This window comes from Clytia hemisphaerica, unplaced genomic scaffold (genome assembly GCF_902728285.1).
Source record: "Clytia hemisphaerica strain Z4C2 unplaced genomic scaffold, Clytia hemisphaerica genome assembly, whole genome shotgun sequence".
In the NCBI taxonomy this organism is placed as follows: domain Eukaryota; kingdom Metazoa; phylum Cnidaria; class Hydrozoa; order Leptothecata; family Clytiidae; genus Clytia; species Clytia hemisphaerica.
In genome coordinates, this window is record NW_027103845.1 from 4,336 (window position 1) to 28,536 (window position 24,201).

The 24,201-nt window shown below is 36.2% G+C and overlaps 2 protein-coding genes and 1 long non-coding RNA gene across 4 annotated transcripts; 1 reads left to right on the plus strand and 2 right to left on the minus strand.

The window, feature by feature from the left end:
• Nucleotides 1-6,537: 6,537 nt before the first annotated feature.
• Nucleotides 6,538-12,094, minus strand: LOC136807520 (solute carrier family 22 member 7-like). 2 transcript variants are annotated; one of them, XM_067064100.1, is made up of 7 exons: nt 11,901-12,094; nt 11,074-11,358; nt 10,204-10,338; nt 9,525-9,607; nt 8,292-8,379; nt 7,823-7,895; nt 6,540-7,480 (listed from the first exon to the last, which is right to left on the minus strand). In XM_067064100.1, exons 1-7 carry the CDS (start codon nt 12,062-12,064, stop codon nt 7,238-7,240), a joined length of 1,071 nt encoding a protein of 356 aa, XP_066920201.1. In that variant the 5' UTR covers nt 12,065-12,094; the 3' UTR covers nt 6,540-7,237. The 2 variants fall into 2 exon arrangements, with proteins under 2 accessions (XP_066920202.1, XP_066920201.1); XM_067064101.1 differs by lacking the exon at nt 10,204-10,338 and having other exon boundaries at nt 6,538-7,480.
• A 1,167-nt stretch (nt 12,095-13,261) lies between these two features.
• Nucleotides 13,262-23,980, minus strand: LOC136807521 (uncharacterized). The gene is made up of 4 exons (XR_010846690.1): nt 23,789-23,980; nt 22,264-22,433; nt 21,022-21,214; nt 13,262-13,482 (listed from the first exon to the last, which is right to left on the minus strand). It is a non-coding gene; the product is annotated as an uncharacterized lncRNA (long non-coding RNA).
• LOC136807518 (transmembrane protein 272-like) lies at nt 14,738-18,903 on the plus strand. Its single transcript, XM_067064097.1, has 3 exons — nt 14,738-14,835; nt 18,104-18,178; nt 18,497-18,903. Exons 1-3 carry the CDS (start codon nt 14,826-14,828, stop codon nt 18,862-18,864), a joined length of 453 nt encoding a protein of 150 aa, XP_066920198.1. The 5' UTR covers nt 14,738-14,825; the 3' UTR covers nt 18,865-18,903.
• Nucleotides 23,981-24,201: the final 221 nt, after the last annotated feature.

Consider the following 24,201-nt stretch of genomic DNA (forward strand, 5'->3'; position numbering starts at 1 on the left):
TTTTCTACAAGAGTAACCTTAAATATACAACCTTTTTGTTTATCAGTCATAATTTTCATGATGAATTTAGCTTCTATTACCTTTATCAAACCAATTGCCAACAAAATATCCACTTTTTTTGAAGCGAATTAGATGATAAAGGGGTTTATGAAAATTGTGAATTGGTAACCTCAATTTAGCCCCAAAAATACAGCTTTTAAGAAATCCAAATTAGTTTTTGCTTAGAATGAGGCCTACTTGAGGCTTATTTAAATTTTGAGCAATTTTGCTTCAGTAGGTATTGATTTATAAGCTTTAGAATGAGGTAACCTCATTTGGGTAACCTCACTTTAACCACATCATATTTCTAAGTATTACTCAGGATTGAAGTAACCTCTTAAATTCGTGTTTCTTCTAAAACAACGAGAAATTTCTATACTTGAGTTCTTCAAAGTTTTGATATGGTAACCTCAAAATTCCACCAGATATGGTATCAGATATGACAGAAGGTAGAAATGTCACAAAACCCCCCTTTATTTTTGACTGTGTTCTTTTTCAGAAATTTTTTTCTGGTCTGTATTTTTTCAAGTAAAAGAAGAAGGAAGACAACATGGCACCTTATGATAAAAAGGAAGATTTCAGTATATACCCAGAGGAATGTAAAGAGATGGAAAAACAGCTTCTTGAAAACAATGGAAAAACGGCTCGTCATACACCAGGTCTCTTACCCTTAAGGGAGTTTATGTCAAGTAAATAGGTTTCTTTTGTTGTCGCTATAAAAAGTCTGCATAATTAGAATGTTGTGACGAAATTCTTTTGTTTCAAGCCTGATTATGCGCAAACTTTTAGGGCTTATATTTTGGCTACACCTCTCCTTTACGAAAAGGTACCTATATCTTCTTACTCAGAATTTCCTAGCGATTCTTCTGATATAACCGCATCATGACCGCACCATAATATGGAAAGCTAGAGCTCGAGAAAATTATAACTTCATCTTGATTTTACTAGACTTCTGACAGTTTTACAAGAACCAATTTAATATCATTGCGTTAAGAATTTCTTTTGCTATGCATTGGTAAAAATATTGCTCCTTATTCTTAAAAATTGAACTAGTAAATCTGCAAAAAAGGAAAAACAAATTTTCTTTTTATCGTCAAATCATGTAGAAACGGTCCGATTTGTATGGCGAGCAGTCTTTTCTGGACTTTCATTTAATGACCTAGTCAACGTTTTTACAATAGAATTTTCAATAGAAGTGATCGTTGAACTTTGAGTAATCAGAAAAGCTGTTTTTCCATCTCTTTACATTCCTCTGATTATACCTTTGAAAATGATTATTGCAACTAAAGTTTTATAGCAATCTAAATCTGATTTTTGTAAATAATCAATTGAAGGTTTTAGTATCATTTTATCATAAACTCAAGCATCAGTTTACAAAATTTAGGGCAGAAAGGAGTACCCCTATAGGGGTTTGTTCCATTTCGTTATTCTTTAAATTTTGTTTCGAAAATATATTTTCTTAAGCTAAAAAATGAAAATGAATTTATAAGCACACATGATTTCAGAATCAATTCTTAGACAAAAATTCGCTGGAGAATTTTGGAGGAGAATATCAAGCAATTGAGTTCACATTGAACCAGGGGATGTCAATCGAAGCAATTGAAGCGATCGAAGCAATCAAAGTCGATCGAAGTTGATTGAAGTGATTGGTCGAATCAATCGAAGTGATTGTCGAATTGATCGAAGTCGATCAAACCGTCAGATCACGCCAATGGAATTGCTTCATTTTTCTTGTGACCAATAGCGTGGAAGCTTTGCTCAAAGAAGAGCTATCGCATTGCGCGCAAGTGGAGACCGACCTTAAGGCACAAAGGAGACACAAGGTGGGTGAAATTATTTGCTGCAAGCAAGTTACGACGGTAACGACAAACAAGTCGATTGAAGTCGATTGAAGTCGATCAAAGTCAATCGAAGTCAATCAAAGTCAATCGAAGTCAATCGAAGTCAATCATAAAGAGGAAAAAAATTAAATCTTCGATAGACTTCGATCGATTTGACAATCACTTCGATCGACTTCGATTGATTCGGCTGATCACTTCGATCGACTTCGATTGTCTTCGATCGATGCAACAATCGAATTTTTCGATTGACATCCCCTGGATTGAAGAAAACATTAATTGAAAAGTCTTGTCATTTGATAAAGGATTGCCAAGTTTACAAGCCTTTTTTAATCGTAGGGCGAGCTTGATTATAATAACTTACTTCTCCTGTTTTTATTTGTACCTCAATGCTTTTAGGTGCACCCAACGGTTTAGTATACAGGCAAATTTCTCAAAAACAGTAAAACTTTAGATACAACTTCTACCGTGAAGTCGGGTAACTTGCATCAGTGGAGGCTAAACATGCATAGCCCTCAAGTGACTGACCAATCAAAGCAGCAAGATTTCCAGACGATCTCAATCGAACGGAATCGACGATCGAACCAGTCGAACCAAATCGAACGCAATCGACCGATTGAAATTCGATTGTCGAACGCAATCGAATCTCAATCGAATATTACCGCAATTTTCCGATTCGATTGCGTTCAATTGATGTTCGATTGCATTCGATTGCGTTCGATCGTCGATTTATTGACCCCCGGATTGTTCATCACATAATTTCTACGGGAAATCGAAAGTAAATTCATTCAGCTTGTGATGTTTGAGAGCTTGGATGTTGGGAAGCTGCAAGAATAAAGCCAGCACGTGCGTTTGGTTTGGGAACGCGAAACACGAACGCAAACTACCCATGTCTAAACTTTTCAATATATCTCCAGAACTAACAGATTTTTTGAAATTCTGTAAAAAGGTCTAAGTTCCTGAATAGTTTTACTATGTCCTATGAAAAAATCATAAGCATCAGTCAAATACTCGTTCATCTATTTAAGATTGAAGACAAAAATTTGCGAAGAAAAATAAACCTTGAGCACAAAAAATGCTTTTTTAAACACTTTTTTCCACCGAAAAACAAATAACTTTTACAGACTTACCTTCCCCAAACATTGAAGAAGCCTCTACTAATTAAAGTAAATGAGATAAGATAAGATAAAACCTTAAAATCAACCAGAATTTACAACCTTTTGTCCAAAGAAAAAGACGTGCTTTTCTCGCCGCCATTTTGTTTCCGAATGAGAATTCTAGAGAATTCCATTCGTTTCCAGCTCCCGCGGTCTTTTTTCATCCAATCAGATCGCGCGATTTCACTTTCGCTTTCCTCTAGTCCAATAAGACTGCGGGATTTGAGTCATGTGACATCTCTATTAAAAACCCGCGCGAAATACAATACAGGGGGTCACAAATAGAAATACAGGGGGTCACACTACTGGCTACAGGAACTGAAAGCAAGCAATTAAGGCCAATATTTTTGGTTTTTCTGAAGGACAAAAGGTATAGGAAGCTTTACTGAAAGAGGGATAAGGCTGGGACAATCTATTTAAAAGATATGGACATAAAAAAGGCACTTTTTTGAGTGATAATTAAGGTTTTACTTACTTAGAAACTTACTTTAATTCTCTTACCCCCGTCTCGGCCCCCCCCCCCCCGGATATGAGCAAGGGAACCATGATGGCCACCCCTACTGAAAATTTCAGATCAAAACAAACAAGGAATTAATTCCTGTAACTCGAAGAAAATTGGAAAAAGCTGGTTTTTGACTGTTTCTGATCCTAAAGTGCTATTTTTTGGTAAAAGCTATGCAATTTATGTTTGGATTTCTAGAAAGCTTACCCATTCATTGTTAATACATTTTTTATTTGAAAGTAATCTCTTCATGGAATAAAAAGATATAGTCAAATCTTGTAGGGTCATTTTTCAAAAATTTTTTGCCAAATTCGATTTTCGCATTTCGCCATTTTACCCTACGCAAACGCACGTGCCAGACGATCTCAATCGAACGGAATCGACGATCGAAACAGTCGAACAACAATCGAACCAATCGAATATTACCTAGAATTTTGACGTTCGATTGAGATTCGATTGCGTTCGACAATCGAATTTCAATCGGTCGATTGCGTTCGATTTGGTTCGATTGGTTCGATCGTCGATTCCGTTCGATTGAGATCGTCTGGAGATTTCAAAACAATTGAACTATGCATCTCCGCTCGCAGCTCTACTCTACCATTTTTGTTTTGATTTAACTTTGTATTTCAATGACCAACCGAGTCATTCATTTGAGGGCTATAATGCATGTTAGCCTCCACTGATGCAAGTTACCCGACTTCACGGTATTATACCATTATGTGGCTTAGTTTGATGTTTTTCATATCGGAACTATAGAACTAAATGGAAATGAAAAAAAAGTCTATAGTTTCCAATTCCAAAAGTTATCACAGGAACTTCAAAAACCAAATTTGAGAATATCAAACGAATATCAAACAATGAAGCCTCAAACATAGAATATCAAACCAATTTCAGACAGTCTCTCTCTCCCGTCCCAAATTTTTTTTGCCAGGAACTTATTTTGGCGAGTGAGAAAATATTTAATTTTGGTGAATTTCGTCTATAAATTCGCCAAATATGCCGAAATTAGTTCCCGCAAAAATATGTTCCCTTGTTAATGTATGACTAACAGATTCAATAAAATCCAAACTTACCAATAATTGTCTTAATCAAAGATGCATGTCCTGGGCAATCAACAAGTGTAAATTGAAGCTTGTCATATGATGATGTTGAAGATTTCTTCAAATGATCAGGAAAATCTACTAGAAATGAGCTGAATCCAAGATCCAGGGTAATTCCTCGTTCTTTACTTTGAGGGTTTTTATCAAAGGCAGCAGTAGATGCTACTATGCTAAGTGCTTTGGATAAAGATGTCTTTCCACTGTCGACGTGACCCAAAACGCCAATGTTAAAGTTCAAAATGTTTGAGTTTTCATGTGTTTCAGCAGCTTTGGTCGCCATCTTGAATCGAAAATTGGTTTGTGAAACTCACACGGCACTCGGGGCACTTTTATTCGGCTTCTCAATTTATATTCTGCCTGCTGAGAGTCACACTCACACATTTTCAGCAGCTCCTGTCTCTATCCAGGTATTACCTGCAATCATGAACATACTGCAACCAAAGTCATAATATTTAAGAAAAAAGATAAATTCCCACGAAATCTTACAACCATAAACGATTTGGAAGCGCTCTAAATTAGAGGTTGCACGGGTATAGTTTTAACTCTGAGCTTTTAACGCTGGAAGTCTATCAAAAGCGGGTTTCTCGCCCAAACTTTAAATTGCTGAAAATGGGGAATAATTAACCAAAATTCTCAATATATTTTGACGGAGATTGTGACCTCTTTACGCTCGCTAGGCTATTGATGATTCAGATGGACGCGTTGACGGGGGATGTAAACGATTCCTCCAATTTTTTTACGTCACTGCTCTCTAACCTCGTCTCTGTGTATCCCAGGCTTTATTTACATTACGCAGGGAACGAGGTCGTGGCCTCTATTCATCGCAAAACCGTGTTAAACGGGACCCCAGGCTCGCTATTTTCAACTGAAGAGTCAAATGTAAATTTTGGAGATTGATTGAAATTGTATGTCTCCAGCGTCTATCAGTAACATAAATAAAGCCTGAGATAAACGTATAGGCGAAGCGATTTACCCTGCAAAATTTATGAGCGAATGCAGACGCTTATTACATATTCATTATCTTTTGATAAAACAAAGACAATAATCACAGTGTCATAAAAACCGCTCTCATCCATAAATTTTGCAGGGTATCTCGCTACGATGGATAAACGGATACGAGGTTGTAGCAACGTAAATATTCCATTTGTCCCAACAGCTACCATCTCGCAGAGGTGGGGCCGTCCACATAGTACGTACGCACTAAGGGGGGGGGGTCTTCTCAAAAGCGTATGCTTGCATACAGGGGGAGGGGTCAAAGGAAAATGTACGTACGTAAAGAAAATTTTTCACAGTCCTTTTTCGCTTGTTTTTTTTTGTCAACTTTTACGCTTGTTATACGCATCAAGGAAAAGAAAAAGTTTCTTGATAAACATTGAGTTTCATGTATGAAATAAAGGTGCGAACCAAACGATTTGAATTCGAAATTTTTTTCAACCGAGGGGGGGGGGGGGTGATGAAAAAGTACGTACTTACCAGAGGAGGGTATAGCCATTTGCGTACGCTTGCGTACAGGAGGGGGTACTCGATTTTCGACATTTTAGTGCGTACGTACTATGTGGACAGCCCCGTACAAAATGGGTGCCGGGTATGTGTGAGCCATAGGCATAAGGATCCCATTTTCGCAAGCTCAAAAGTCCCTTAAAGGGGTATAAAACCATTAAAAGCATACAAGTCTCTGTAAGGGTGCTAACATTAAGAAAGTCGCACCTCAAAGGGTGTGAGTGTAGGAGGAAGATATTTTGAATAATTTGACTGGTCGAAATATCTCAGACAAAAAGGAACCTAACTTAAGAAAACCAAACAGAAAACGGGAAACAGAAAATGTAAAAGGAACACCAATTCTTGAACTTAAACAAACCTAAATTGCTACAACCACAAGTACAAAACCAAAAAGAACCGAAATAAGACATTGAAAAGTAAAACGCACCTCTCACACACAAGACACTCAATCACGTCTCTCAGCGTTGAACTGATTTCTATGCACAAAAACAAAATTATAGTTAATAAACATATCCTAGTTTCCCTAGAGGAATTACAAATGAATATAAAACGCAATTTGGGAATACAAAAGACACTCAAAACAAAATAAGGGACACTAAACAAAAGAGGACTCAAGAGACACATGAAAACTAAAAGACTCTACAGGGAATAAAACATAGAAACATAAACATTGTGACCAATTAAATGTTCATTACGATGGAGCAATTTTCTCCATCAACAAAGGGTCATAAATCCTTCACATTTGGATTAAAATTTGAAAATTTTGGCTGAAATTTTAGGGAAGTACAATCGTGGTCAAAACTGGGCTCCGATGACCCTTTCGACTGGCAAGCCCCCCCCCCTCTCCCCCCAAAATCAAGTTCACTCACAAGACTTAGGGGATGGACAAACAGTTCTGTCCTTGATTGTAGTTTCTCTAGGGTAGCAAAAACGTCAAAAAATGGACAAAACTTTCGAAATTCAGTCTCTAAAAAGGTCGATTTTCGAACTTTGGCTCGGACATTACCGTCATCTCGCAGACCTAGCACCCCCGTGCACCATCTACATAACACTTTGTGTTATATTTCCAACGAACCAAGTCAAAACCACAATGATTTTCTTTCATACAACATCAGATTCTTCAAAAGGTTTAAGCTCAGGTTCAATCAATTCTTTGCTTTCCTTATCTCTATTTTTCTTATTGGTCTTTGCTGTTTTTCGATTTTTTCGATATTCCTTTAAATCTTGTAAAGTGTTTGGATGGTTGTGTTTTCTCATATCAGGTAGAATGTATAAACAAACAGCAGCCATCAACGTCAAGATGCCAACCACCAGGACAGGGTTATCTGGCGTTGTATACACACCCTGGAATTGGAAATGGAATTGAAGAAGACAGTAACAAAATTGAATTCGAAATTTATTTTGAACAATGTGGGTGGACAAAATATTAGTTACAGCAATGCAAACGAACCAGGCATCTGTACAACCCTTCTCACAGACCCGGTAAGACCACATCTCCTACTGGAAAAATTGGACAAAATATCGTCCTCAGTGGAAGATTATACTTTAAGTTCTATCCCCGAAAACTTTGAAAGTAATATCAAACAAACAAATCCTTACCGCAAAATATTGAGCTATTTTTCCATCTTCACTTAATTTCCTAACTTGGAAACATTGGAATTCAAATAGATTGAACTAAAGACTTACCAGTAATACAACTTGTGGTCCAAGGATTCCACCAAAACGACCGAAGGCTATTGATAACCCATTACATGTATTTCTGGAAAAGAATAGGTCAAACCAAGAAAGATCGTTGAAAAGATAATTGAGAGAAGACTGTCCTTTTATTCAAAGTTCATTTTTTAGACCTTTGGTATGATAAGAATGTTTGTTAAAACACTCTAAATTATCTTGTAAGTTCTCTCCAGCAGAAATCTTAGCAACCGCGTTGTTTAGGGTTCATAAGTGCGTATACTGGGGGGAACGACAAAAAGTTAGTTACCAGTCATATGATTTCAAAACCAGCATACATCTATCAACCCTTCAGCAAAATTCGGTAAAAAGAGGTTGGTAAGAATTTACCAATGTTGGATGACGTCATTCAGCCCTGGCAAACTCGACCCAGCCCTTTGGGATAAATAGCTTTACTTTGAGGACACATAATTTTTGCACTCACCTGACAACAGTGGGGTAGATATCCACATTGATGGTAAACACCATTCCAGCTGCCAAACCAACAAACATTTTTCCAATCACTACCAATGCTGTAGTGAAAGAAAAAAGTAGTAAAAGTCATTAAAACATTTATTTATATTTATTGTTTCTGCCAATCACGTTCATAATTTATCATTATATAAAGATTTCGTGCCATATGAAGGCGAAAGCGTGTTGCGCACATAATGTTATGATTGTCACGAGCAGAATCAGGCAACGAAATCGTAATGCATTGAACGTGGTACTATGCAGTTACAGTGCTTCCAGCACGAAGTTATAAATAATTATTTTTGGTTGAATTATATTTGTTTTGAATCGAATTCCGTTATTATAGACTGGGATTGAAAAATATGGGTTGTTTTGGAATATTTTTCGTACACTTTAATACTGCTGTTGAATAACGTTGTTAATTGGATAGTTTATGTTGCCATGATGAAAAGATTATCGTAAGTTTTTGCGTAATGTCGTAACCTTTTGGTTTATATCGCGGGTCGTGATCTAAGTAATAAGTAATAAGTAATCACGTATAACGCCACAGACTCATCTATCAAAATCAAAATTATAAAAAACCGTTGTAGTAATAACAAGTCTGGAGGTCTGACCGAAGAATAATTTGACCGAAGAATGAATAGACTATTAAAACAAAAATTACAAAGACAATTTTTTTTCTGGGGCAAAAAGACACTAAAAAGAAGGTCTGTGCAAAGTTTCAGCTTTATATTATTTCCTCCATACAAACAGTGCTTTTTTGACAAGCACGATTACCACACAGGTTTCAATGCACCCCTGTCTCAGTGACCTGGTTTAGTTTTGAAATCCACCAGGGTAGTTATGATGAAAAAAGTTAGTATCTTCTCTCATGCTAAACCTCCCAGAATTTAGCCCCCCCCCACACACACAGAGAAGTCAAGACACATAAGTAACTTAAAGATTGTAAATATATAACCCTGAGGAAGTACCTAAGCAAAAAAGGGTGCTGGGTATGTGCGGACGGTAAGGGTCGGTTTTTTCACCTTTCAAAGTCTCCCTAAGGGTCGGAAAAATCAAAAATTTTTAAATTAGTCTCTTTTTTTGATTTCAAGTGAAAAAATTGTAAAAAAGTCTCTCTAAGGGTCGGTTTTCGGAGATCCCGTCCGCACGTACCCCTCATCCGCCAACCCTAGTACCCCCCCCCCGGGTATATAACACGTCTTACCGATATGATTGTATATTCTGTAACAAATTGAAAATATTGCTGTTATAGCCAACCCAACCAATGCTATTCTCCTTTTGCCAAACCTGAAATGAAATATAATTTTGTATTCATATTTATTTCAGTGGTGTACATCGACCAATCTTCAGAACACCAGAACTAATTTTTAGACTCTTTGCTCTGTACCAGGCAAAAACCTTTGTACCATTCAAAAAAGCCCTGCGTCTTGGCTTCCATTTTTCGGGAGGGCGCATAAAACATAAGGGACACCAAAATCCCGAGTGGGGTACTACCCTTACCAACCGACGGGCTGTACCACTGAGGTTCAAAAAATGAACCCTACGTGGGACTCGCTTTTTGAAAATTTTGCCAAATTTTGCCAAAAAAAAGTTACCCTGAATAGGACTGAAATTCCAAACTTTTCTCAAAAACTCCCACTTTTTTCTCCAATTCCCCCAAAAAGGTACCCTACGAGGGACTGATTTTTCTATATTGGTGTTTTTGTGAACCTACCTGGGACTCATGGAGGTGAAAAAGTACCCTGACCAGCGGTATATCCCTGTACCCTTTTTGGCCCAAGTACCCCCCCCCCAGACCCAAAATAATCTTCAGTCCATTTTTCGACCCTTAAAAGTAGTACCCTTGACCCCGTGCATGGGCAATGCTTAAAAACGAAACCTACTTTAAAGAAAAATGGTATGTGAAAATCAGTGGTATGATGTCTAAACTTGCTGACATCAGCATAACTTTATAAGGATGTGATGACAGACGACCAACGTTCATTGCCGAGATGTAAAAGCTGAGTGTTGCTGTTAAACTAAGAAAAATCAATAAGAAGAAAGATGAACTGAAATAAATACCCACTGTACCGTAGGATTGCTAAATTTTCTCGTTACTGGCAAAACTTTTCAGGCGCATTTCCGCTGTTTTTTCAAGATATACCGGCAAGAAATAATTCTTAACTGCGTAAACAGCCCTTCGGCCTTGAGACTGACCGCCTGCTTGGGTTGAAGCTATTTTTTACCTACCCAGAGTCTTGGACTTTTTCCGTTGTAAAGTGGAAATGGAAAAGGTACGCCTTAAATGAAAATACGCCTTGAATGAAAAAGCTTAGCCATTCTTCGTCCGGATAGTCACCTCAAGAATCGGGAAGTATAGAATCCAACCAATAGACTGATTCGACAAATACCAGTTAGGCACTATCTTCAACCAAATCTCAAGCAAGCTGCCTGTTCCTAATTGACTTATTTTCACTCTCAAAATAAAAAAAACAAACAGAAAACTATGCGCAGTTCAGAACAGGAACATTTAAAGCCTTGGAGCTAAGCAAGGTGTTATTAAATCATCCTGTACATATTTTTTCTGCCATTTCTTAGAAAAATGGCTGAGAAACGGAATCGGTTTATAAGTATACCTCGTTAAACAGGGAAATGATATTCAAAAGTCATGTGGTAACAACTTTAAGTACAGTATCCAATATCAATTAACATTTTTCCGCAAATCAATCCAAAAAACAATTAAAAGTTCATTTTAGGAAAAAAAAACTGCTTACGATAGACAACAACCAAGAAACAAACGTTTCCTCAATTCTCCATTTCGCATCATTTCACAAAATGAAACACGCCGCATCTCAGGGCTACCATGTTTCTTGTCAAGTAAGTTGTCATGGTTACCAGCCTTCTCGCTAACTTCGTTCTCTTTTGGGTCAATTTGCTCTGTTATGGATTTGATATCGGGCACTGGAACTCCGTTAAATTTAGCAGCTTGTTGAACATAGTATAGAAGTTCGTCCTTCTTACGGTGAACCACTAACCATTTGAAAGACTCTGGTAAATAACTGAAAAAGCAAAATACGTTAAGGGAAGAAATTTTGGCGGATGGACCACGATGGACCTTCTAATTTGTCGTTCTTTATGAAATTTGTCGTTCTTTTTGTCTATTTTTAATAAATGTAAGATTCATACATTCCAAGGTCCTGTCTAAAGTTCAATCCGAGGGAGTGGGGAAGGGAAATATTTAAGCATTTTCTGATCCATTTTCCTGAACTTGATAGATAGTTTAAAAAATTTAATTTTGTCAACTTGATTTCGAGCATGATTACACCTCTGTCTCAGTACCCCGGTGGGAACTTTTCCCACAGTGGGGATGAGCATTTCTACCGAGACATTATTTTGTTTTCAGTATGTCTCAGATTGTAGGTAATTGTTCCTAGGACGAAATTTCCAAAGTTATCCAGTGGGGCAGGGGTTTTACCGGGTCTGCGGCAGGGGAATGTATGATCCTCCAGAAAAATCTTGATTGCCCTTGTTTTATCCATTTTGCCCTTTCCTCCCTTTGGAAAAGCATACTGTTACAATTTGATGGAATAATAAAACTTACAAATATGCGATGATGAGGGAGACCAATGGAACAATAGATAAATACAATTGTATTTTCCACCATACCATGACCAACCAGCCAATCAGCGAGCCGACAGCCAGTGTTCCAATGAAAGTTGTGATGAAGAGGAAAGATAAAAAGACGTTTAAATGTTTAGGAGCCATTTCTAAACCAAGCACGTGAAGTGAACTGTGGATGGACTGAAAAAAAAAGAAGGAAAAGTTCATTCTTGACATGTCTAAATCGATAAGCGAGTATCTCACCCCGGGGGTGGGGGAGGGGGGTGGATACTTAGGGTGCCGGGTATGTGCAAGCCCAAAGGGTCCATTTTTCACACCCTCGAAAGTCTCTCAAAGGGGTACAAAAACCATTAAAAAGAAAATGGAGTCTCTGTAAGGGTCCAAAATTTACGAAAATCATAATGACCTCTTTCAAAGGGTCTCGATTTTCCTAAACTTAGACTAAAATCGAGCGCAAATCGACAAAAAAAATTAAGAAAAGTCTCTCTAAGGGTTCCAAAAACGCCAATTTTTCCTCTCTTTAAGGTCGATTTTTGGCTTGGACCCGTCACCTCGCAAATCTAGTATCCCCGAGATTTCACCCAATAATACCAGGACATTTTATTCTGTTTCTTCCCAGCTACGCACACCTTTACGTCTAGTACAGGCTACTATGCCTCGCATGTAACCCAAGTCATTTCTATAGATTTAAAAGTCAGATATCGTACTTTTGCTGAAAAGTGTGCCGAGGTTAGTAGGAAATCCTACCTAAGTCACGTGACATTACAATATAATTTCAGCACTTGACCAATCAGAAGCTTCGTTGGTTTCCGAAAACAATAGCAGCAATATTTTTTGCGATTTTCACTTTTTTTTTTGCTTGGAAGAGCACTCCATCTAGTCCTTTGGGCTTTATAAATCTATGGTCATATCATGTTCAAATCAAGGTAAAAGTACATCCCTGTCTCAGGGAACAATATTCAGCCAATTATGCGAAGGATCTAAAATGTCCAACAGGGTATTTTAAATACTAATGTTAAATACTTTGACAAGGGGTGTCCAAGTGCAAGGGTGTCTAATCTTCTTTTAAAAGCAGTTATTTAAGACACGCTTTTAAAGCAAGGAAACATGCTTCGCTAAAGGAAGTTTCACGCAAAATGCTTTATTATCCTTTCGTCCTGCTTTAAAGTAGAATATCCATCTTTGATAGGAATTTTAGAAAAGTGATACCCTAATGTCACCAATAGGTCTATTTAAAATTCAAAGCGAGCAGTTGTAATTTCTTAAACTCCGATCAAAGATTTTGGTTGGTCTGGATCAAGAAACTGCCTCCAGTTCATTTGTTTACTTACATTTAAAACAATTCCACCAACGAAACGAAGCGCCGTATACACATAAATATCAGTAGACCAAATACTACACGTCATTATAATCATTGTTGAAAATCCTGAGCATAGAATGACCCGTCGGCGGCCGAATCTGTCCGCCAGGTGTGACAATGAAAGGGCACCAATTAGGACACCAACGAAGAATATAGTCGTCGAGAGCATGATGTAATACTTTTTGTCGCAAACTAAATCCCACTAGAAAGACGAAAAGAAAAGTAAATTAAATTTACACAGTAACCAAGGCCTCTAGGTAGAAGTAATATAATTGGTACCAAGCTCTCAAGGAACATCGAAACAAAGGACAGAAAGGAATCTTAACGTTGTTTCAACGTTTATCTAATGTTCAGAACGTCCATATAACGTTATTATGAAGGTTGAAACAAAGGACAGAAAGAAATCTTCGACTCGGGTCAGAGAAAATGATGCCATGTATTTGCGCCGCATTTCGGACGAGGAATCTAGCGCTTTCTCAGTTTTGGAGTGGTACATATTGTGCGATTTACAATCAGTGCCATAACATACTAGTATTGGCAATTTTGGCTATTTTACCATTTTTCGAAAATTGAAGTTCGAGCGAGAATGTCAATTTCGGGCTTTCAACTTGGTTTCATCGAATATTTCGATCTGGGAGGGATTTACTGGTTTCTAGATTATATTTCATGCCCTATCAGACCATATTTGAACTTTTGGATCCTCAGATCTTAAGTCTAGCGTTAAAACTCAGAGTTGAAACTCTACCCTTCCAACCTAATTTAGAGCACTTCCAAATTTCCCTTTTGTGCCAAGTATTTTGGCACTGATTGTAGATTTGGCGTGAAAACCATACCAGCCGCGCAACTTAGGTAGGGAATAAGAGGCTTCGAATTCGATGTAAGAAATTCGACTATACGCCATCACAGCATAGTCACAATCAGCTTTTCCAGGTTGGCTTTGAAAGAGTCAAGCTTTATTCTTGATATACGTAAGTTAAGACTACTATCAGAAACACCCGGAAAAAAACGGAATTCAACCCATGTGTTACTATATTTAGTAATACTCATGGGTCAAATTCCGGTTTCTTTCGGCGGGTGTTTCCGACTGACGTATTTTTGACTCATGCAAATCAAGAATTAGATCTGAAATCTCAGGATGGGCGGTCGAAAAAATGCAGACGGAAAAGATGCAATAAAACGCAATAAAAATCATCATAGTACAAAAGAGTATTCCAATTAGCTCAAATATATTTCTTATAAGAATATGTTCATGAATGTAAACAAAGACGTAATGAATAATTCTTTCTTATAAAAGAACTTTATGTAATAGGGAAGTATAACAAGCCGTAATACGAGATTGTCTTTTAACCCCCTTTTGATACTTTTCTTTGTGATAAATAAATTGAATAGATTTTTTTTATTTATCTCGTCTAAATGATGTTTTTCGACTAGTTAACATTGATATAAGTGCTTGCATGTTTTATTAGTTAGCAAGCAGTTGTGCGTTGTGTTTGAGGTACAGAACAAATTTGAGGGAAAGCCAAATTGTCATAAACGATTTTCAAGATGGGTGCAGGTTGGTAAATACATTTATAAATTGTATCTTGTAATGTGCATAATTTTTTTTCCGGACTAAGATGACTCCGCTGACTTTTCCGACATGCTTCTAAAGTTTTTTTTCCGGGCGGCAAACCGGCTGAAAAATCTAGAGTTAACTTCTAACAGTATGAAAATTGCTATGGTTGCAAGTTGAAGGTTTTTTCCGGAAAAGAAAAGTCATATGCAGGTTGATAGTATCGTAAAAGAGTTCTTCCATGTTAGCAATAGATCTTATCGGAGTTTTTGATTTTTTCTAAACAAGCGATGCCTTGTGGGATTGTTTTGGGAGTATTCCAATAGAAATCTCTTAGGAATTCCTCGAGGGAATTCTATTGTAATACTCCCAAAACAATCCCACAATGCATCGCTTTTTTAGAAAATCAAAAACTCCGATAAGGTTTATTAGCATTTTTCGCTGAAATATTTCTATGTTTACTAAACTTGGCAAAATAGTAGCAATTACTGTATACAGACAGGTTTAGCTTATTTCACTTTTCAACTTTAATTCCTAACGGTTTAATTCCAAGGGCTAAGAATATTGTTTTGACAAATTGTCTCGAATTTTTTTCCACAAAGCTTTGAGTCAACTTTGAAAAATTCATAATTTGCAAAAAAGGGGTGTGCCGTAGAATAAGCGCTGAGTTCACAATTTCTTTTCTATTCTTATCTTTTGATAACAATTTAGTACATAATAGAGAAAAGACATATAGTTACGACTGTGAAAAAGACATGCATACGTACATGTTGTATAATTACGACTGTGAAATGACCACAAAAGAGCAATACACAAAGGAAAATCTTATACAAAATATACTCATAATTTTTCATAGAACAGACTATATAAGAACATAAAGCATCGATGACCAACAATTTAAGAACATTTTAAGACTTTGCAGACTCTAAAACACTCGATTTCTTAGGAAAATGGACAATATACTCACAAAATGGTAAAAACTAGAACATGTTGAGAACATTTATAAGCTTAAAACTGAAAAAGTTTAGAACATCCGAATGCTTCAAACAATTTGGATGTGCTTATAAAAATAGTGTATAGGACGCACGAATAGTTCAATTCTCTAACTAATTCCCTAAAAGAAATGTCTGATTAAAAATAAGTCTTGTAAGCAAAATTATGTTTGTACGTGATGGTGCAACCCTGCAATAAGGTATTTTGATTAATTTTACAAATGCCTCAATATTATATAATAGTACTGTATTATGATATTAAAAGGTTATTTTCAAAACAGTATGGTATCAGATATACAGAACAACAAGAACGAAAATCATCTCAAAAAGAATATACAAAAGCATTTTTTGTAAAAACATATCTACAAGGCCATAAAGCTGAGTAGGGGATGGGGGGGGGGGTGGTAAGCTAAAAAAAACAAAGCTAGGAAAAATTCAAGCCTCATATTTTAGGAAATAAGGAAATAGATTTAAAGGTCCTTTAAGTCCCAAAGAATATCAAGAGCACGTTAAGAACATTCAAGCCTGAAAATTTGTTCTTACAAAAAAGGCTGTGGTTAATAATTTTGTACGAATCTCATGAAAAATGTAATTTATTTCAAATGTGCTTGTCATCAAAGATCGAAATATATGAAACGATTATATCTAATTAACAGCATCATGCTTTGTAATACACGCTTTTTTTTATAAGAATGGTGTAAATCCATTTCATCATGGATATTCTTAACTTTTTTGGGAAAATCATCCTAAAATATTCTTACAGCATTCCTAGGTTAGGATCCTAATTCAGACTAGATTTAACATTTAGTACATACGTCTCAAAATTCCATAATGGTGATATTCTTAATTTTTTGGCCATTTTCATCATGGACATTCTTATAAAGTTTATTCTTATAAAAAAAAAGCGTGTATGGAAATAACATTAGGTGATTGAACTGATTATATTCTGTATGTTATTCTAAAAGATTTCGTTTTTAAGATTCATAATCCTAATTTTCCGCAAAGTAAACGACCGCTGTTGGTGATTGTCCTTTCCTAGTTTTGAAACTATACTCTATTTAATGACCCTTGATAAAATGAATTGGCTAAGAAGATTATCTTTTTCTTGGTATATAATAGAACAATTGCTATTGATGAAGCACACAGTGGTGACAGCACACGTTTTTTTTCATAAGAACAAACTATATAAGAACATAATGTTTCGATGGCCAAAATATTAAGAACAAGTTAAAAACATTTTAAAGCTTTGTGGACTCAAAAAACACCCTATTTCTTAGGAAAATGGTCAAAAATACTCACAGAATGGTCAAAATAAGAACATGTTAAGAACAATTTTAGGCTTAAAACTCAAAAGCTAAGAACATCCGAAGGCTTTAAAAATTTTGGATGTTCTTATAAAAAAAACAACGTGTATTCTAATAAAACAGCATCAGCAAAAAAAACATCAACAACTCTGTTGTCAATTATAAAGACCCTCCCATAAGAAATATTTTCCCAATAAAAACGATTGATGTCTATCAAAATATTGCATTTTTTTAAAATATTTTCCCAAGATAAACTATCTAATTTACTTGTTTGTGGAAAAGCTTCGTCATGTGGCAAAATACAGTATGTCCGGAAAAAAGCGGGACATATTTTATATAAAATCAAGTCAATGAAATAACTCATCTTACCGAGTTGGAGCTATATTACAAATCAGATGAAAATTCTTTTCATTTCTATGCATGAGAAAATCGATTTCCAGAGCAGAAAGAAAGAACTTTTTTAGCTGAATTTAATGAAAAATTTCCATAGGAGCCAGACTCTACTGAAAAATATATTACTTTAGGCTTCTTCCCCTTCTTGCTGAGTAAAGAGAAGTTTGATACACGCTACACGTTTTTTTTTAAGAAACTAGTTTTACCAAGCAGCCTCAATGTTTCTTAAGAAATCGACCTTTGGAACCTTAAATGTTTCTTACATGTTTTTAAACTTTGTCAAGCTTAAAGGACGCATGTCGATAATATCTACGGTACTTTCCTATCTTCTTTGTTGATTTTCTGACTTTCTCAAGTGTTTCTAACTGTTATGTAAGTATTTTTCTGGAATTTTGCCTTGATTGGAAGGTTCTTTAAAAAAAAAACGAATTAAAAAATTTTATTTTCTCATTCTCAGCCTCAGCATGTTTCTTAGATGTTTCTTAGCATTCTGAGCCTCATGCTTCTTAAAAGTGTGTTTCTTAAAAAAAAAACGTGTATATCCAATATAACTTATAAACTATACTTTTTCATTATTTGTAGGAGGTGCAGCCGTTGCAGGTGGAATATGTACTATCGCAATTCTCTCTGCTATTCCAATCGCTATGATTGTTTTAGGTAAGTCAATCAGTACTTTTTCAATCTGTTTAGAACCCCACAATTTCTTCTAAAGGACTAAATTCATCCTTGGACAGAGAAAATGTGACGGTTTTAGGATCCTTAAAAATGATTTCAACCTGCTGTAAACCAGATTTTAGACCTCATTTTCGGAAATCGTCTAAGTAAGAAAATTTGAGAGACTCATTCAGAGAGCGGATTAATTTTTGTAACCCCTCACTTTGCAGAGTTTTTTTAAGGTGCAAGAAAGGCAACTCTAGGACCCTTTATCCATTTTAGCTACACGATTCCGGAATATAAGATTTTCTTTTTATTTAGGTACTCAACATATGGATGACTGCCCTATGGAGCCGTGGATCCCTAAATGTATGGTCGTAGGTGGCGCCGCGACCCTGGTCCTCTTTTTATGCATTCTCCTAATGTTGATCTGTGGTGCTATGGATAGCAAGGGCGGTGTTTTGTTTTGTACAGTCCTAGTCGTTTTATTGGCTTTGTTCTTGTTTGGTTGGCAAATCGCTTCGTCCTATTGGGTGTTTAAAGAATGGTCAGGCTGGGATAAAGTCAAAGATGATATTACAAAAGGATGTCATAAGGATACTTATTTATTCATCTTTTCATTGTTGATTATCTACTGGGTGACTTGTCCTTGCCAAGGAGGTGGTAGCAAGTTGAGAGATAACAACTAGTAGGGGGAATTTTGTTCGATTTTTTGGAATCGCTTGACTGTTTTGTTAGAAGCACTTGTTATCCATTTTTGGAAAGCTAAGGGGTAGGGGAATCAAAATTACTACGTTTCCAATTTTTTTTCGGACACTTTGGTGTGATTTTCGGATAAATATGACGGTCTCAGGCAAAAATCATAGGGTTAAAAATTAATGAAAATTTTAGCTCGAGAAAACGGAGACCTGTTGTATATTTTTGGAAAGCTCTCAAAAAATTAAGATTAGAGATATATTGCAAGTATAGGTGATTTCAGTACCTAACTCGAGATATTGAGCTTCAAAAAGCGCAAAAACTGGACAAAATAGCTGTTTCTGGCTGAAAAACACGGTTTTCAAGGGTTAATATCTCGAGTTAGGCACAAAAATCACCTATACTTGCAATATATCTCTAATCTTAATTTTTTGAGAGCTTTCCAAAAATATACAACAGGTCTCCGTTTTCTCGAGCTAAAATTTTCATTAATTTTTAATCCTATGATTTTTGCCTGAGACCGTCATATTTGTCCGAAAATCACACTAAAGTGTCCGAAAAAAAATTGGAAACATAGTAATTTCGATTCCCCTACCCCTTAGCTTTTCAAAAATGTATAACAAGTGCTTCTAACAAAACAGTCGAGCGATTTTACAAAATGCCCTCTACTAAACTAAGAAACTTTAACACTTAGTCAAATGGCTTTACCAAACCTTTTTGTATCCAAATTTTGTAAGAAAATGTTTAAGCCGAGGTATATGAAAGGGATTACCAATTGTAAATACCTAACTACGAACTGAAGCTTTCCACTAACTCATTTGTGTACTGTAATGTTGATAATATGTATAATTTTTCTCGCATAGTTTAATTTTGTGATTTTGTAAGTTAATTAGATTGTAAGAGCTATATACAAACTCGAACCCAGCCCCTTCGTTCGCTTTTCAATGATTTTGATAGCGTATCACGTCTATCAGTACAACCAAAAAAAAAGTGATGCAAGTGGCTCTGGGAACGAGATTGAGCTCAATAAATATTTTTGTGAATGTACTTTGTACAATAAAATGATGAAATAAAATTTTAATAATTTTTGCTCACATAAGTCCCATAGTCTACTAGAGTGCCTGCGATTCAGGAAGGGACAAGTTCCCATACCAGTCAGAGAAAGGTCCAATTCCGAAGAGTTAAAAAAATCAGACTTATGCATTAACACGCATGCGTAATTTGTCGTTCTTTTAGACCACATGTAGTTAATACCTGTGATAAACAACTAGGAATGAATTGGTAGGGGTGGTTCAGTCACTCTTCGGCCACGATGGCCAAAAGTGGACTTTTTTTTATCTTCCTTTTTGACATTTTCGATATTTTCGAGGATTTTTGATTATTTCGATCTTATCAGTTAGGGTCAGGGTTGGAGCTCGAAACATTGCATCATTATTTAGATGATCTGTAAAGTGTAGAAGAGGCTTTCTGGGGGAAATTGTATACTCTTCGGAATAGGACCTTTCTTCCCCTCATATCGACCGACAAACGTGGCGCTTAGGTTCTAAACATGGACCCTAGCACATGGGACTTTTTTGTCTTTTCACAAAGAAAGTGACCTTAAATGTGATCTAATTCAATAGTTTTCGCATGAAATTCTCTAAAAAAGGACGCTACAGGGGAGTCACCTGAGACTCTTGGAGGTAGAGACTACCCTGAAATTTTATCATCTAAGCAGCCATATTGAAAATACTAAATTTCAACAGCATTTCACAGTCGAAACGAATCATGGGAAATAAGAACTGATTGCGCCAATGAAGTACAAGTCCGAAGAGCTAGAAGTGAATCTTTAACCTTTCTCAGACAAGAAAAAGTGAAGCCTTAAAATATGCGCCGTATTTTTGATAACGGAATTAATCTAGCGATTCCTTTGTTTTCGAGTGATATTTTTTTTCGAAATTTACCGGCAAATTTTAGTTTCAATCTGGCATTTGTGCAAAAATTAGGCCGCGCAACTTTGGTAGGATTTATTGGCTTCAAATCCTACCAAGGAGATTCGCTTCTAGCCCTTCGGGCTTAATTTTGGCCGGTAGAAATTCGTTATCAGAGCGCGGTGGTCGCCTGATTACCCATGGTTCTTTTCGACTGTGAAATAGTCAATATTAACTAACCTTTGTGACTAAAGACTCAACATACCGCCCATCTACTGCATCATATGCCCATTTTTGGCAGACTATTATTTGACGCCCGATTGATGTATCATTTTTCAAGGAGACGAAGCAAGAATTGAATTGCAAATCTTCGAAAGTAATGTTCGGATTGGTTCGATGGAACTCTTTAAGGTACCAACTTGAAACATCACAACTACGGAAATAAATAAAGGGGCACTGGTTAATAGGGGGCCTGATCTCGTTGTGTTAGTAGTTCCCAGCTGTATTTTGACCTCCAAAATTAAAGATGTTGATGACACTGCAGAATGAGTGGTAGTCTGAATGCCGGTCTCCACTATCGCGCGAAATGGGCGACAGTTCTTTCTCATCCTTTTGTTTGCCAATGACCAATGGAATTGCTTCATTTTTCAACCGACCAATGACCTTACAAAAACGTCAACAAGTTTTCACACATTTCGCGCGAAAGTGAAGACCAGCCTTAAAGCAGGGTGCAAGGTTAAGCAAGAGAATAGTAATGACGTAAAACGTGCTTGAGTCGGCTATAACAGGTTTTATATACAGTTTATTGTGGGTATCAAGATTTTGTACCGGTCGGCAAAAAATAATAAGTTAAATCAAAACAAAAATGGTAGAGTAGATCTGCGGCGAGTGGAGCTGCACAGTTCATTTGTTTTGAAATTTTGCTGCTTTGATTGGTCAGTCATTTGATGGCTATGGAAGTTTCCCTCCACTGATGCAAGTTACACGACTTCACGGTACTCTCTAGGTACGCATGCAAACTTTTACAAGCTTTTGAGGCCTGCGGTTTAACCCTTGATATGTCCATATGGAAAGCTTTTGCGAAACAGCAACGTAATCGCATTAAGTAGTATCAACCAAAACTAGACTATAATTTTGAGTTGAACATTGTAGAACAGTTATTTTTCAACATAAAAGTTTTTAACTATTCATTTTTTTCATTTCAAACCATCAGATGGAAAAATCTTGTAAAAAATGATATGCCGACATGGGCACGGAAAGGGTTAACACCAACAAGTTTTTATGGTTCCTTTAGTTAACAATGCCTTAGAAACCTTAACCCATACTTGAAATTTCCTTAACTCGAACAAATTATGTGCGTGTGTTCGAATTATGGAGACTCAAATGTTAAACTTTGTAACTGTCAAGGTATTATTAAATGTGCGAAATACAGCAAAGAGGCTGAGCACCATAGATTTGAAAATTTATTCCAATGATACATACCGGTGGTTTGGAGTAATTGCAATCATATTTGAGACAATGACGTAATTGATGATACACCAAAAGTTACAGACATTCGTCAAAAAGAAGATCAAAATATGATATCTCCCAGGGTTACCAAGACTCGCAAACAAATCTTCAATCGCATCTGCGTCTACCATTTTGAATTTTTGCTAAAATGAAAGATATAAGCAGATTATGTTTAATGCTGCCAAAACTAGCCGTATTGTATAAGGGTTGCGAAGCGATCCAGACTCCACCTCAATTCGCAAGTTGCTAGCAAAATAAGAGACACTGATAAATAAAACCCCAAAAGAAACAGGGTCTTAAGCCTTAAACGTTTTTCATTTTAACACGACACACATTGTAAACGTTCATTGCATTACTTTTATTTTACCCACGATCAAAAAACTTATCAAATTCTTACTATCACTCTAAATTTCATACGTAGCAAACAATATTTTGATACCTGATAAACACAAAATAAGTCTGCGATGAATTATTGATTTCAGACGAAAACGCATCAGAAATTCGCTTTCCACGCACGACGAACTCTTCATAAAGGAAACGAACTTTTCATAGAAATGAACGACCGACGAACTCGACAAATGTTGTGACACTTTTCATAAAAATGAACATACAATTCGTTTTGCCATTCAAAGAATGTTGATTGACAAGCAAACGTTACTCTATTACGTTAAGTTACAGCTCACCACAAGCAAGCCACAAACACCAAAATGAAATACAAATTCTAATGACCGCTAAGTACCTTATCGGCCCTAATTTTAGTCATCTCGTCAAAATTTAGTCACTACAAGGGCCGACTAATAATTAAGTTTTGGACATTTCTAAATTTTTAGTCGGCACAAATTTTAGTCACCAAGCCAAAATTTAGTCACTTAGGGCAGACTAAGTTTTGGCCGATAAGGTATATAGAATTATTTATTTACGCAAGCCAGTTTTTACATCATTTCTACCTCGACAGCACTAGAGAAATCTTGAGCAAAAACTCATCATGAAAGAACTAATTTCCAAAAACACGCCGTTAAAGTGTTTTGATCGTAAGTAGTGATCGACCGAGGGCAATATTTTCAGTACAGCCCGTAAAATCGGTCATTATCGTATTTGTTAACCGTTTCCTTCACTTCATCTTTGATCGATTTTTAGCGCTTTAGCCAGGAAAAATAGCGAAATAAAGCGAAAAAAACAAGCGAAAAGAGATCAAATTTCATTTTTTGTGTGGGAAAACGAATTGTATGTTCATTTCTATGAAAAGTTTCACAACATTTGTTGATTTCGTCGTGCGTGGAAAGCGGATTACTGTTGCATTTTTCGTCTAAAATCAAAATATTTTATCGCACACTTATTTTGTGTCTGTCAGCAATCAAAATATTGTTTTCTACGTATAAGATTTAGTAGCCATACCAACAAAACATTCATCGAAAAAGGTAAACCGTGATTAATTTGTATCACTTCCTAGCAATCTAGAAGACTGTTTAACGTAAATCTTAATTTAAAAGTCTCTTACTTTTTTTCTGCACAACTTTCCAGAGTGTTATCAGAGTAAAATTTCCATTCGTGGCTCCATGACCATTTGACGAGTTCAGTTTATGTCATTTGGAATAGTATTTGTTTAGCTCCAGGATAGTCAGACCATGATTTGCAATGCAATAAATACCATCAAACAATTGATTGATCCTTTATTTTAGTTATTTTATTTTGATCTAAACGATACAGATCATCCTCCCTTATATGCTTTTCTCCAAAAATGACAGTCGCACATTCACTAAGAGGAATACCAGTGATTTCAAAACCCCATCCAAAACATGTGACCTGTGTGTTTTTTCAAACAAAATTTCTAAATGCGGAGCAAACCAAAGGGCAAACTTAAGGCTTCATTTTTTCTTGCTTGAAAAAGGTTGAAGAATCCTCTCTGGAGAA